This window comes from Lipotes vexillifer, unplaced genomic scaffold (assembly GCF_000442215.2).
Source record: "Lipotes vexillifer unplaced genomic scaffold, Lipotes_vexillifer_v1.1 scaffold492, whole genome shotgun sequence".
Lineage (NCBI taxonomy): Eukaryota > Metazoa > Chordata > Mammalia > Artiodactyla > Lipotidae > Lipotes > Lipotes vexillifer.
In genome coordinates, this window is record NW_006780910.1 from 1,320,260 (window position 1) to 1,334,826 (window position 14,567).

At 45.6% G+C, this 14,567-nt stretch overlaps 1 protein-coding gene across 1 annotated transcript in view; it reads right to left on the reverse strand.

The window, feature by feature from the left end:
• Positions 1-3,512: 3,512 nt before the first annotated feature.
• NT5DC3 (5'-nucleotidase domain containing 3) overlaps positions 3,513-14,567 on the reverse strand; it is a 53,371-nt gene continuing 42,316 nt past the window's right edge. The window contains exons 12-14 of the mRNA XM_007454273.1: positions 11,699-11,839; positions 6,354-6,418; positions 3,513-3,773 (exon numbers count right to left, since the gene is read on the reverse strand). Coding sequence (XP_007454335.1) covers positions 3,521-3,773; positions 6,354-6,418; positions 11,699-11,839 — 459 coding nt within the window. The 3' untranslated portion in view covers positions 3,513-3,520. The remainder of the gene's footprint in view (positions 3,774-6,353; positions 6,419-11,698; positions 11,840-14,567) is intronic.

Here is a 14,567-nt window from a genome sequence, read left to right on the forward strand (position 1 = left end):
GAGTCTGGCAGCTCAATTACACAACGACAATCATGCCGTGTGCTGGAAACACAGTATTTTACCACTGGCCATAAAAGTAAATATGCCCAGAGAGTAGCTCGCAGGGGAACATGGCGCACTTACCTACAGAACTTCTTTCTACTGGCTGCACCCAACGGTGGGCTGCTTCATCTGCATGCTTTCAGCAAGGTCATCTCGCCATTGCCACCAACACAATCCATCAGAGCAGGGCTCGGCAGACCATGGCCCAAAGGCCAAATCCAGCCTGCAGCCTGTTTTCATAAGCCACGCTGTACTGGACCACAGGCAGGCCCAGTCCTAGAGAGGGGCCGCAGAAAATGGCCCGCAAAGCTGAAAGTATTTACTGCCTGGCCCTTTACAGGAAAAGTTTGCTGAACCTTGCATTAGGGAAACTTCACTTCCTTTCTTTTCTTCAATCCACTAGGGTATTAAAGGTTAGCTGAACTTGGAGCCAAACTCCCATATGCTAACGCAGAAAACTGGTACAAAAGGAAATGAATACTCAGAGGGCAAATCATAGGTTGGCTCCCTAGTAGCTGAAGAGAGCAATCAAGGAACCCTGCCTCTGGCCAAATTTAGTCTGAGAGCACATTCGAGACAAGGGCTCCCAAGTGCGTGCAACAGATGAACATTAGGCTGAGTGGAATCCAATTCCAGTATTTAGCACACACTCTACCGCTTTAGAGGCCTTTGGGGACAAAAAGAGAGGGAAAGCTATTTAGGTCACCCAAAGCTAAATTAGCTAGGAAGAAAGATTACTTTTCATTTCTCCTTTGCACTAATTAAGAGGACCAGTGCCTTCAAAGCAACTAGGAATTTAGTCTGAGATGTGCCTGAATCAGTAACATGTGGTTTATGTTGGATGGCATTAACGGAGCTGAAGAGAATTTTTAAAAGGGGGGGAAAAAAAAAGAGGCCATGTTAGGAGGAAAGTGGGAGCTCTAAGACAAACTCCTAAAATATATTAAAAGCCAGGTTTCATCCATTAAAAACAACTCTGGAAAAACGAGTTGTGCAGGTTCCTTCCAGGGCAACCAGCTACAGGGTACAGGGTACGTGAGCCTTGGGGGGCAAGGACTGCCCCTGGACTGTGAATTTTTGCTCACATCATTCAGAGAAAATCAGTCTAACTGATGCTAAAAACGTGAAGTATTTTTTTAATGTGCAAACTAATTTTATTCCATTCACTTTCCAAACTGATGTTTTAAGTGGTAGAAAATAGACTCCCTTCCCTTGTACCCATATGCCTTCGTAAGTGTGCGCACCGGAGGACAAACCGGGAAGAACGGAATGCAGTGCATCGTGCTGAAAACCAGCTGAGTCACAACAGTGACAAGTTAAGACTGAGCACAGACAAGAATGCCTCTGTCCTGGCCCCAGCGTGGGTTCGCATCTGCCAGGCGCGTGCTCGGTGGGCCCCGCGCAGAGAGATCTCAATACCACCACGTACCATGGCCCACAGACCGAAACCTTAATTGGTAATAAATCGTAAAATTTATTATTCACACCCAGAAAATCTCTTTCTTTCCCCGGGCTTGGGTCACCCAACCTAGATGTACATGAAAGCAGGTTGTAAAAATAGTTGTACGTCATTCTTGAGTAAACAAAACACCCTATCCCTGGCACCTAGGAGATATCTAATGAATACCTGATTAGATAAAAGCTAAGAAAATGTTTTAAAATAATACCTACTTCCTCACTCAGCTTCTCCAAAGCAGAAACTAACAGCCCAAAGCACCAGTGTATCCTCTGAGGACCCCAACACTGAACATTTCTGGGCACCACCTGCACCCCCAAAACGCCAGTCTTCCAATGCACTCGGATGCTTAAAACCCCTGAGCGCTAACAAACAGCAAACAAAATGCCTCCTGCTGTCTGAAACAGGAATGGACTACTGTGTTTAAAATAAAATTCAGAAGGAAAAAACGGGGGCTAATTGGGCCTATTAGGTCTAGAGAATCACCTTCACTATTTCAGTTAAATACAAGAAAATATCACACGTACACTCCCATTATAACAAGCAGCATTACAACGCATGCTATGGGACTCATCGAATTTCCACACTGGGGCAGGTATCCTGTGGAAGGCCAAGCGAGCATTTCATCAACAACTGGCTCCATACACGAATCCATTAAAAACGCTGAATAAGCGAGCACTCTCTCCTGTACCTGCACCCTTCAGGTTTAAGGATGCGTGTCCCTTGCCTTGTCCTCAGAAGGAAATGGGGACACTCAGCCAGCTAGGTCATTTCCAACTCTGTTCCTCTTAGCTTCAGCGTCCTTGATCCTCTCCCACCTTTAACACAGACACCTAAAGAAAACCACCCGAACTCCCAAAATAGACATACAAACATGGCAGGAAAGCAATCTAAGAGGAGGAGAGGGTGGAAGATGGCTGAGAGGACCACCTCCCTCCCCTCCTGCTAGATTCAAGCCCCTCTCCTCGGCTGACAAGTCAGGAGGGACGGGCATCTGCTCGTTTCCCTCCAGCAAGGACGGTTTCTGGTTAATACACGTTAATAAGACTGCAACACAGCCAGTAGGCGTCACGGCGTGGCTCTTCATTACAAGGACATTTTTTTTGGTTTCATTTTCCATCCTCCAACGATCACATTCAAGCAATAGACAGGTAGCAGTTTCAGCTGAAATAAATTCCTGGGAGACCCAACACAAATGCACTGGCATTTGTCTTCTGACCTGCTCGTTTCTCACAGCCTCATTCTACAAAGTCTGTTCTGCTGGCTGGAAATTTAACCAGAAGCTCTTTCTTCTCTCTCTGCCCTCCTCTTCCGGGGAAGAGTGAACGTGCCCATCACTTGGGGCACAACGGTCCTTCCCCAGCAGGGGGCAGGACACGGGACACGGATACTGAGGACAATCAAGGCCAAGGACCTGCAACTCCCCTTGTTCTTTCTCACGAAAGACTTCCAGAGAGGCTGAGTCTGCTTTCAAGTGAGGCACCAGCGTGCCAAAGCCCTACCACCAGAAGATATCTGGGAACCGGCTGCCGTCGGGACCATCTCTGCCGCCGACACATTGGTATGCTATCGCAGCGCTCGCTCAAGCATCAGCTTTCTGTGAGCAGTTCACCGGTGCACACCACTGGGCCCCTGCACTGCCTGTGAATGTTCACTTTTTCCATGCGTTTTGCGTGGAAGAGTCAAGAAGAGTTTCAAAACGTCACCTGCTGGAATCCAGAGATGGTATCAAGAAGCCTCCCCGTCCCAGAAAATCTGACGCCAGTCGCGGTACCTTAGTAAACAAGAAGGGCGATCACAGGGTGTTGACAGGAAGGCAGCCACTGTCCCCACATGTACAGGAAGGCGGTCCCCGTGGGCTGCGAGCTCCTGTCTTCACGAGCTGGGGGGGATCCTCCGTAATGTACAAAACAGATATCACAACGCATGTCCGTAAGCGACAGTCACGTCCATGCAAAGTCTGCCCGGTGCGGGGCCGCCGCCGGTCCTGGTTCTTGGCGCCCAGGCTGCCTGGGCCGCTGGCTACTTGGCCTGGGCCTCCTGCAGGAGCGGCAGCCTGACGGTCGGGGGCCTGTCGGACCAGGCAGGAAGCTCGTGCTGCAGCGGGGTCCTCCGGGGGTAGAACGTGTGGCTGACGTCATAGCTCAGGAGGCAGCTCAGGGACGCCATGTAGATGTCGGCAAACCGCGACAGGCGCCGCAGGAAGTACGTGGGGTTCTGGTCTGTGCGGAACAAGCTTCCGAACTGGGTGTTGAAGGAACCTTTGGTCATTTCTCTGAAGAGGCAAGAGAAGAGAGAAGCAACAGACAGTGATTCCCAAAAGGTCTGCTTTTAGCTACCGAAATCAAATAAAACCAAAATCACCGTTTCCCAAGGAACAGACACATGTGTACGTATAGCTGAATCACTCTGCTGTACACCTGAAACCAACACAACGTTGTTAATCAACTCTACCCCAATATAAAATAAAAAGTTTAAAATAGATAAATAAGCTACAAGGATATATTGCACAGCACGGAAAATATAGCTAGTATTTTATAATAACAATAAATGGAGTACAATCTATAAAAAATGTGAATCCGTATGTTGTATACCTGAAACTGATGTAATACTGTACATCAACTATACGTCAATAAAAAGATTTTTTTTTTAAATCACTCTTTCACACGTATAGGACTCCAATTAGCCTAGAGCAGCTCCGATTTCTAATCGAGAAAACAGTCTGTCCATTCATCCATCAACTGGCTCTGATCACACTCCCCACTTAGGCCAGCCAGAGAGAACACTGCCAAAGGCTCCAGCGGCAACACGTGAGCCTCTAAACCTGCACACCCCATTTCCCAAACAAAAGCAGAGGGTGCGGGAGCTGCTTCTGAAGGTCCACAGAGACGGAGACTGTTCTCAGAGTCTCCAAACTTCCTTTGTCTATAGAATGGGACAAAGGCCCCCTTTTCATGAGGTTATATTGAGAACTAAGTAAGGAAAGAGAAATAAAAGCATATCATAAACTCAAAAGTACTTTATGTCTGAGAGATTAAGGATTATTTTATAGTGATGTAAACACATCTCTACCATCCACTACAGAGCTTCAAGCACCTCCTCAAAGCCTGGATTACAGTCATCTTGCAAGACTGTTCACCCTACCCCAGGCTCTAAGCCCCTGCAGGTGTGCAGACACGTGTCTGTGTGTAAAACAACACCCCGTCACACATACACGGGGTATGCACACCATCCAATCCAATGGCCAGGACCCCTACACACAGACTGTTCCAGCAAACTGGATAAATACCATTTGACTGTTAAAAAATCAGTTATAAACACAGCAAAAAACATAATCCTTTACACAACTGTGTGATAAAAGCCACTAGTTGGTAGAGGCCTTCTTTCGTCATATGGTGACAGCAGATGCTCCAACAATAAAAAGTAGAAAATTGAAAGACCTCAATTAGGTCTGCAGGTGGAGCAACATAAATGGTTTTTAAACTTTTACTGAAAAATCTCATTGAGATGTGAGGTTGTTAGAGATTCGAATTCAAAACAAAATCTCTGCCGGGTGAAACGATTCTTTTCTCTAATAATTTGAGGTCCCTGGAGTGTAGGACTCAGGTCTGGCCTTCAGGGGCAAGGGGCCCAGAGTCAAATGACATTATAGGCACATCACCCTCTCACCCAACATTTTAGACCAATACTCACGTTGGAATAAGCCCCCAACAGCCAGCACGCTGAGAGGGAAGAGGAAGGATTGATTCAATACAGCCGTGGCTTCTGCAGCCCAGAGGGATGGACTCTGCCCTTCTCCACGCACACCAGCACCCCCCCAGGCTGCCCACTGCTCAGAGGCCAGAACCCAGGAAGTGAGCACAACTTCCAAACCTTAGGGACAGCTGTGCCCGGGAGGGGGGTGTGGGGGGAACCACAAGAGCAGAAATGGTCACATCAACAGTGTTTACGTGCACAGCATCCATCCTCTGCTACAGGAAAGCACAACTGTACACAGGGCCTCTTAAGAGTAATCGTTCCCTTAAAATCAACCTAAATGTCCACTGGCAGATGACTGGATGAAGATGTGGTACATATATACAATGGAATATTACTCAGCCATAAAAAAGAATGGAATAATGCCATCTGCGGCAACATGGATGCAACTAGAGATTATCATACTAAGTGAGGCAGGTCAGACAGAGAGACAAATATTATACGGTATCACTTATATGTGGAATCTAAAAAGATGATACAAATGAACTTATCTACAAAACACAAACAGACTCACAGAGAAAACAAAAAGCGAAAAGGAGGGGGGCGGGGGTAAATTAGGAGCGTGGGGTTAATGGATACACACTACTATATATGAAACATATAAACAACAAGGATGGAGAGCACAGGGAACTATATTCAGTATCTTGTGATAACCTATAATGGAAAAGAATCTGAAGCTGTACACCTGAAACTAACACAATATTGTAAATCAACAAGAGCCAAGAATTAATTGTGCCTCGGTGGCTACTGTCCCACTAGCCGTGCTGTGCCACCGGCACTGCCAACAACTGGACCAATGGCTGCCCAAACGGGGACGTTAAGTGGGCTGGAAGGACGGAGGGATGGGAGGAGGGATGGACAGACAACAAACTTGAGGGCAGGCAGCAGGTGTGAGGGAGCTCACTGCTGCCTCGAGGAAATGTCACTCGTCGCTAATGGCAGCTGGATCGTTCTCGATGCTGGGGGGTCACAGTCACCCCTGGCAGCTGAGAAAGACTGTTTCGAAGCCTGCTTCAGGCAGGCCTTGCGCCAGGCACGTGGGCTGAGTGAGCGTGGCCAGGGCGGGGGACTGACTCTATGCGAAACAGGCCGCTCTTACCTCATCTCCTTCCTCTCTTTTTTCCACTCCTGCAAAACCAGCTGTGACTCCGCATCTCTGTGAACCTGCAGGACACAAGCCAAGTACTGAGAAGGTTCTGGATATGAATAAACCTATTGGGTCATGAGAATTTTCTAATGGGCAGCTCTTCCGGGAGGAATTTTATTCAGGTCTAAGAGACAGGCACCTGCAAGAAATAATACATTTTCAGACTTCCCAGCTGCAATCGGCCCTTCTCCACCAAGTGCAGATGGCATATTATGATGCCAATAAGCAAGCCTCCTATTAAACTGGAGATATTAAAGTATTATTAAAGGCTTTGTATAAGCACAATGCACATGCATCCACATAAAATATACGTGTATCATACGTGCGTAATGTATCCATTACACATGGATTATCCATTACACACATAAACATATACTTAATACAGGCTACCTAATACACATTTATATATATCATAAATATACGTATTATACACACACACACACACGGCAGTTAAGTGGAAATAGCAGGTGTAACAGTACATCCACAAGTTACAAGCATGTAAAAAACATGTGCATATATTTGGAAATTAACACGGAAATTTTTCTTTAATTTGTGCAAGGGTAGTTGAATTATAATTGGCTTTAATCTTTTTCCTTAATATTATCTTTTAAAGTGTTTAAGAAAAAAAAAAATTGTTTTTATAAGAGGCAAGAAGGTAGAGCACCTCACCCAGACAGAGAAGCAGAGAATTTTCTGGGTGGGCTGAAATGTGAGCGAAAGGCAAAAAGAAAATGACAACTGTACACACCCTAACACATGGATTCTCACAAGTCTCTCTCCAAGGCTCCCGAGGCTGAACGGGAACCCTCGGGCGCAGCCAGAGGTGCACGTGACCACAGGGGCCAGATCGGGCTCCCTGGAGTCCATGGTTACAGGGGCAGCCTCAGGACCCGGAGGAAAACACCGAACAAGCAAACCATGTGCTTCTGACGTGGCAGCCAAGGCCCTTCTGTGTATCACGTATGCCCAGGTCAACAGCTTGACTAAGTCACCTGCTACAGGCCTCTGCCACTCAGACAAAACCCTGAGCTTGTAATCTGGACTTCTGGCCCAGCACCGCTGCCTACACCAGCCGGAAGCAGCCACCACTGAATGACCACTGGCCGTGTGTTACTGGAGCACCGGAAGACTGGTCCAGCACATCTGGAGGTGTTGAGGTAGGTCCTACGAGTGTGGTTTCAATTAGCGCTCACATTTTAGATCAACAAATGACTCACTATAGAACTTAGGCACTACAAAGTATGAGACTAGGTCAAAACTCTGTAGGGTGCCATGAGGAATTTATTCATATAGATAGATACATGCAGATATACACATACACACATACACATGCACACATTCATGTACACAGATATGCACGCATACACATACACACACGTGTACATATACATATTCAGCACCGACTGTGTGGCACCAAGCACTGTGCTATCTACTGAAGATGTAAGACAGGAAAAGATGGAGCCCTGGCGGGGGGTACACCCAGGTAAGCAGATCAGGACAAAACAGTGTGACAGCACACAGGATGGGCTATCAATCTGTGGGCGGGAATTTTCCCTCCCACCTCTGCCCATACACCCTTCGTGGCCCACGAACTGCACTTGTATGAAGGAGAAGCTTCTCCCGTACTTGCAGGAGGGGAGAATTCTCTGACTAGTGGCCAGAAGAAAGATTACCAAAGTGAATCTACTTGCTCCCTCCTTTTGGAAACTAGCTGCCACAGGCCATGTGAATGCTTCTCTCCACTCTCCCCTCAGGTGGGCCCCCCACCTGAGGGCAGGCTCCGCAGACATGAAGAGTCTCCAAGTCCAAGGCACCTTCTCCAGCACAGCTTTTCCAGACTGGGGGGCAGCCAAGGATGACAGATCACCTCCAGCAAAGCCCAAGGTTGCCAGAGGAACATGCTAAGGAGGAACGCCCCAGAGATCTGAGCCAGGAGCATCCCCAGAGGAGAGGGCATATGAGCTCTGGGGGTGTGCACCTTAACCCAGCCTCCCCTTGTACCCTCCCATCCAAGGCCTACCCGCACCCCCCTCCCACCTGCCCTTTCTCTAGCATTTATCATCTCTCCCACGTGATCCACCTCCTTGGATTGATCCATCAGCACTGGATCCTTCCCATCAGCGTTTAAACACGCCCAAGGCTCTCCCATTAAAAGAAAACAATTTCTCCTGAGCCACACCTTTCTCCAGCTCTGATCCCCCTACAAGGCCAAACTCTGTACAACAGCAATCTCAGGTGTCTGAAATCTACTTGAAAATACTTCAAAGACTGGGTATTAATTAGTTATAATCAACCTTTAAGTGATACCATGTACTCAAGGGTGGGTAGTTAGAAAAGACTAACCAGAAGCCCACACCAGAGGCTCATCCTACAGTCACCTCAGCCATCTTTAGCCTCACTCATTAGTTAGCATACTCAGCCCTTCATGACTACAATCTACAAAAATGTACTGTACAGGCCGGCCCAGCCCTGTGAGAGCAGGATATCGCAATCTAGCCGGCAGGCTGACAGCCTGTGCCAGGGGAGGCCAAATCCAGCCCACCACCCACTTTTCTATTGGCCTAATGAGCTTAAGAAAGGATTTTCCTCTTGAAACTGTTGAAAAAAAATCAAAAGAAAAATAATTTCATGATGCGTGAAAATGATATGAAATTCAAATTTCAGTGTCCACCAATACAGTTATAGGGATACAGCTACAACCGGTTGTTTACATACTGCCTAAGGCTGCTTTTGTGCTACAAGCACAGCTGAGTAGCTGCAACAGAGACCGTATGACCCGCACAGCCTAACACAGTGACTAGCTGGCTCTTTGCAGAAGCCTGTCCACCCTGGGTTAAACGTGGCTCCGACGTGGTTACCTGGGAAGCCTCTACCCTATACACCACACCGTCCACCGGCACTACCACCATGAGCCACACTCATGGCTTGAGAGTGCACTTCAAGGCTAGTGAACAAAAATTATTCTTCATAGCTACTTTTTTAAAACCACAATTTCAACACTGGCATTTAATTCATCAGACTGGGCTCCAAACAACACTGCTGGCTTCCAAAAAAAAAAAAAACCACACCCAACCTCAGAGGACAAATTTTTCTCCTCAGAAAACAGTCCAGATAATATGCTATGTGCATACTATCAGAAAAACGGGAGCTACAGAAACATTTGACACAGGATCACTTGAATAATATATAGTTTTCCAGGTGAACACAGAGGCAGAGAGTAGACAGGGAACAGGGAGAAGTGATGCTCATTTGGATATTTTTTTTAATTATCAGCCACCCTCCTCTATGTCCTAGTGAATCTACCCTGTCGGAATGCTGTAAAAAAGTGTTCCAGACACCGAGGTGACACAGCACGGAGATGAGGGCTCTGGGGCCAGACAGCCTGGTCGAAGCCCAGCAAGTTAGTTTCTCCTCTCTGCCTCCGGTTCTTCATCTGTAAAATGGGGTGATGTCAGTGCCCGCTTCCAAGAGCTGTTGTTGAATGAAATGCCCGTAAAGCGCTTGGAGTCTGGAGCATAGTAAGTTCTTTTTTTTGTTTGTTTGTTTGTTTGCATAGGAAGTGCTTGCTTCTACGCTTGATTCCGCTGTCACTAACTTTGAGATTCTGGAAAAGTTACTTATCTCTCAGCCTGTTTCCTCACCTGTAAAATGGGGTGGCAGCATAAATGTCAATTCCCTTTTCTTCCTTCCCTAACCCCACGCCTTAAACAATTAACTCTATAAATCACAGAAATCTTCCCAGCAATTCTGTTCTCTAAAACACACACTCCTTTATTCATCAAACTTTTTATACAGGTCAGAGACAGGAAAACAAGAAATAAATTTGTCCTCAAAGCTAAAATGCAGCGACACCATCTACCTGCAGGCTGCATCTGTGTAGCTGACCAAGCTACCTGTGTCACAGAGAGACCGCACCTAAGGCAAGGGGTCTGGCTACACCCAAGAGCTCTAAACCGCACAGCAAAGAAACACTTCAGTGCAGCGCTTGAAAGCAGGGACTTGGGCACCAGGCAGCCTAGGTTCAAGTTCTTGCTCTGTCATTTTATGACCTTTGACATATTACCCAACCTCTCAAACACTCAGTTTCCTTATTCTAAAGTGGAAAATCGTACACTGGACAGCTGGGATGAGTTATAAGTAATGTTGCAGAGCAAGCATTCAGCACAATGCCTGGCATCTGAAGAGTAGCTATTATTACTGTATGACCTATGCGCAGACTTAAAGCTACATTAACCCAGAACTGATGCCTTTTATTTTTAGACGGTCACCTCACAGACAAGCACAGGAAGGAAAACAGAACCAGTCCTCATGAGAGATGAGCCAAGGAGCAACGCAGCCAGAGCGTGCTGGAAGCGAGGCCTGGGCGACGTGTGAGGCCCCACGCCCTGCAAGGGTGCACCCTGGAGTGAGGACCTGCCACTCCCCGCAGCCCTGCCCGAGTCTGCTGCCAGCTGGGCCAGGCAAGGCGGCTCCCGGCCCATTTCCAAAGCAGGCCGGCAGGCCGTGGGCACCAGGCCATGGCCAGAGGCCGTAGCCAAGAGAGCAAGCATCCATGCCCCTTAACCTACAGGAGTCGGCACTCACTCACCCCGAGACAGCTGCGGGCCAGGCCAGCTGAACCAGGTGGGAAAGCAAGGTGCGTCGTGAGACTGGGGAGGGGTCGCAGCTGCAACACAGGGCAGCTTCCACAGGCCAGGAAATCACTGCTGAAACAACTTTCCTCACTAACTGCCCCAAACTGGCTATGTAACTTACAGAAAGAAAAATACACCACTGAACTGCAGTGAGCCAGCCAACTGTAGGTGTTATCTTCAAAATCAGATGGAGGCTGCACACAGGGATCTTGACTCTTGCTTTGAGACTCTTCCCAGTAAGCCGTGGTGCCCAGGCTGAAGTGTTCATTCCATTTTACAGACGGGGGAACGGAGGCCCAGAACGGAGAAGTCCCACCGCAGGCTAAAGGTCGAAGCAGGACTGGACCCAAACACTGGCAGAGGTTCTTAGATCCCACTGATCTCCCAATGGGGCTTTGGTGGGGAAGTAAGGACACCAGATTTCCCACACGGGCCCCACAAAACTTTTCTCCAAATGGCTTTGGGAGCCATTTAAAAAATTCTCTTTAGGGAAAATAGTAAGACTCTTTTAGGGGCAAAAACACCCCAGTGGTTATTCTGCAGGATAATTTATGCCTCATACTTCAGGACCACAATTCAACATAAAAATACCTGAAAATAACTTTGACCAGTGGACTAACCTCAGCCTTAAAGAAAAAGTAGGAGAGAAAAAAAATCCCAAACCTGCATCTGCTCCAATAACCCAGTCAAGGTCTGTAGCCAGGTCATAGTTTGAATGTACTGCTCCGTGTTCATAATTCTGAGCTCAGATCTTAACTCTGGGATAATTGCACCCGTTCGCCAGCCATGCTTCAGGGTCAAGTCCTGAATGCAAAGATCACAAGAAGTCAACATTAATCTCAACAGAATTTAAACCATTTCATGACCTTTCCCCGACGCAACAGACATTCATTGAGTTACGTTTTAATTTGGGAGAGCTAGCAGCTCTCCAGCAGCTTCCGGAACACAGTTCTAGCCAATGCAGCATGCCATGGACTTCTTTCTGCCTCATCGCCCTTGTCTGAGCTGTACTGAGAAAATCCCTCTGCTTTGCATTATTTCTAGGACCTCATACCTGAAGTCACCGTACCGCCAGGAGAAATTCTGTAATGTTAGTTATTAACCAAGCTGAATTCAATGAATTACACTTAATTAAAACAAATTTAGCCTCAGGCTTTGACCATTTCACCCCAAGAAAGTTTCTGTTCCGGAAATAATTGCGGCGAATCACAGCCCCCACAGAAACACAGGATCTGGAATCATTAACCGTGGTCTATAGAACCACATTTAGGTCAGGGGCAGAAAGAGGGTCAACTGAAATGCTACTGAAGGTCTTCACTCAATTCTTCCACAGACCACTGGGGAGCACCCACCGCATGCCAAACCTCCTGGGTTATGGGGAATCTCAGACTTGGAATGATCACACAATACCAACATATATGATCACGTTTTCATTCCAAATATTGTAATCCCATGATACGACATTAATAAGCCAGAATATCTAAGTTATGTCCTAGAAAATCTAAGATACACAATCACCATAATGCATGGCTGTTATTTTCTCATTTGACAGTTATTAAATATTACAGTTTGCCAGGCCCTGTTCTAGATACTGACAATAAAGTAATGAACAAAACTAACAATTCCCTGCTCTCATGGGAAAGAGACAAAAAATTAGCAAGTAAATACACAATGGCAGGTGGTAAGAAATACAATGGACAAAAATCAAGCAGAATAAGAGGGAAAAGGAGTTACCATTTTATATAGAGTGATTAGGAAGACAAGGCTAATACATCTGAAGGTAAGGAGAGTAAAAGTATGCAAATTTGTGGGAGAAGAAAAATTCTGCCTGGAAAAAGAGCAAGTGCAAAGGCTCTGGGGCAGGAACATGCTGGGAGCAAGGTGTGTTAAGAAACAGCAAGGCAGGTAGCCAAGAGCAGAGTAGGAGAGAGGGCAGAGGCAGGAGGTGCCTTCATAGAGGGAGGCTGGGGAAGGAGAGATCAAGCAGGGCCTTGAGGGCAATTATAGGAAATCAGGCTTTTACTCTGAGGAAGAAAGGGGCGCTTGTAAGGAGAGAGCTTTTAAGGGTTTTAAGGAGAGAAGTGGTATGTGGCTTACTATTCTGAAAATTCACTCTGCGGTTCACCTAAAGCTAGAATCTCTGCTCTGTGTGTCCTAAGGATGCCTACCTTCTTCAATGGTTGAATTTCTTTAAACCTTTCAATAGTTCTCTTTCTCCTATAATATGAGACCCTACATACATCACATTCTTTTAAATATTCCCAGTGGTGACAAACTTTTGAAGGTGAATCTTATTTCTGAAAATAGGTAAAAAAAAATCATTTGGAACATTCCTAAGACTAAAGTACATGATAATAAATTAATAATAATGAAACTAATTTTCTCCTATGCCTCAAATTGGCTCTCAAATATAATCCAAAAGGGGCATCTGAATGTATTTTGAAAAACGGCAGCAACATTAAAGGATCTACATTCTCAAGAGATTCCTTTGAAGGGTAATGTTCATTACCCACATAACTTCTGACATGTTAATGAATTGGTCTGATCACTTTGAAACAGTGGTTTTCCAACTTTAGCATGAATCCAACTATATGTTGTCTACAAGACATTTATTTTTGATCTAAGGACACACATAGGTTGAAAGTGAAAAGATTAAAAAAGATATTCCAAGCAAATAGTAATAACCAAAAGGAAACAGGAGTGGCTATCCTCATATCAGGCAAAATAGACTGTAGATCAAAAACTGTTACAAGACACAAAGAATGACATTATATCATGATAAAAGGGTCAATTCACCAAAAATATATAACAATCCTAAGCACATATCAACCAAACATCAGAGGTCCAAAATATATGAAGGAAACATTAACAGAACTGAAGGGAACAAAAGACAGCTTTACGACAATAGCAGGAAACTCAACAGCTCACTTTCTACAATGGATAAAATAAGCAGACAGAAGATCAAACAGGAAATAGAGGACCTGAACAACACTACAGATCGATTAGACCTAATAGACATATACAGAACTCTCCACCCAACAAAAGCAGAATACACATTTTTCTCAAGTGTACATGGAGAATTCTCCAGGAGGACCGTATTTTAGACCACAAAACAAGTCTTAATTAATTTTAAAAGACTGAAATCATACAAAGTATCTTTTCTGATCACTAGGAATGAAAGCAGACATCAACAGCAAAAGGAAAAAGTGAAAAATTCCGAAATATGTGGAAATTAAACAACACACTCTTCAACAACCAATGGGTCAAAGAAGTCACAAGGGAAATTAGAAAATACCTTGAAACAAATTAAAATGCAAACACAACACACTCAAATGTATGGGATGCAACAAATGCAATACTAAAAAGGAAAATTAATAGCAATAGCCATTTACATTAAAAAAAGATCTCAAAACAACTTAACTATATACCTTAAAGGAACTAGAAAAAGAACAAAACTAAACTGAAAGCTAGCGGGACAAAGGAAATATAAAGATGAGAGCAGAGATAAATAGAATAGAAAAACAACAGAGAA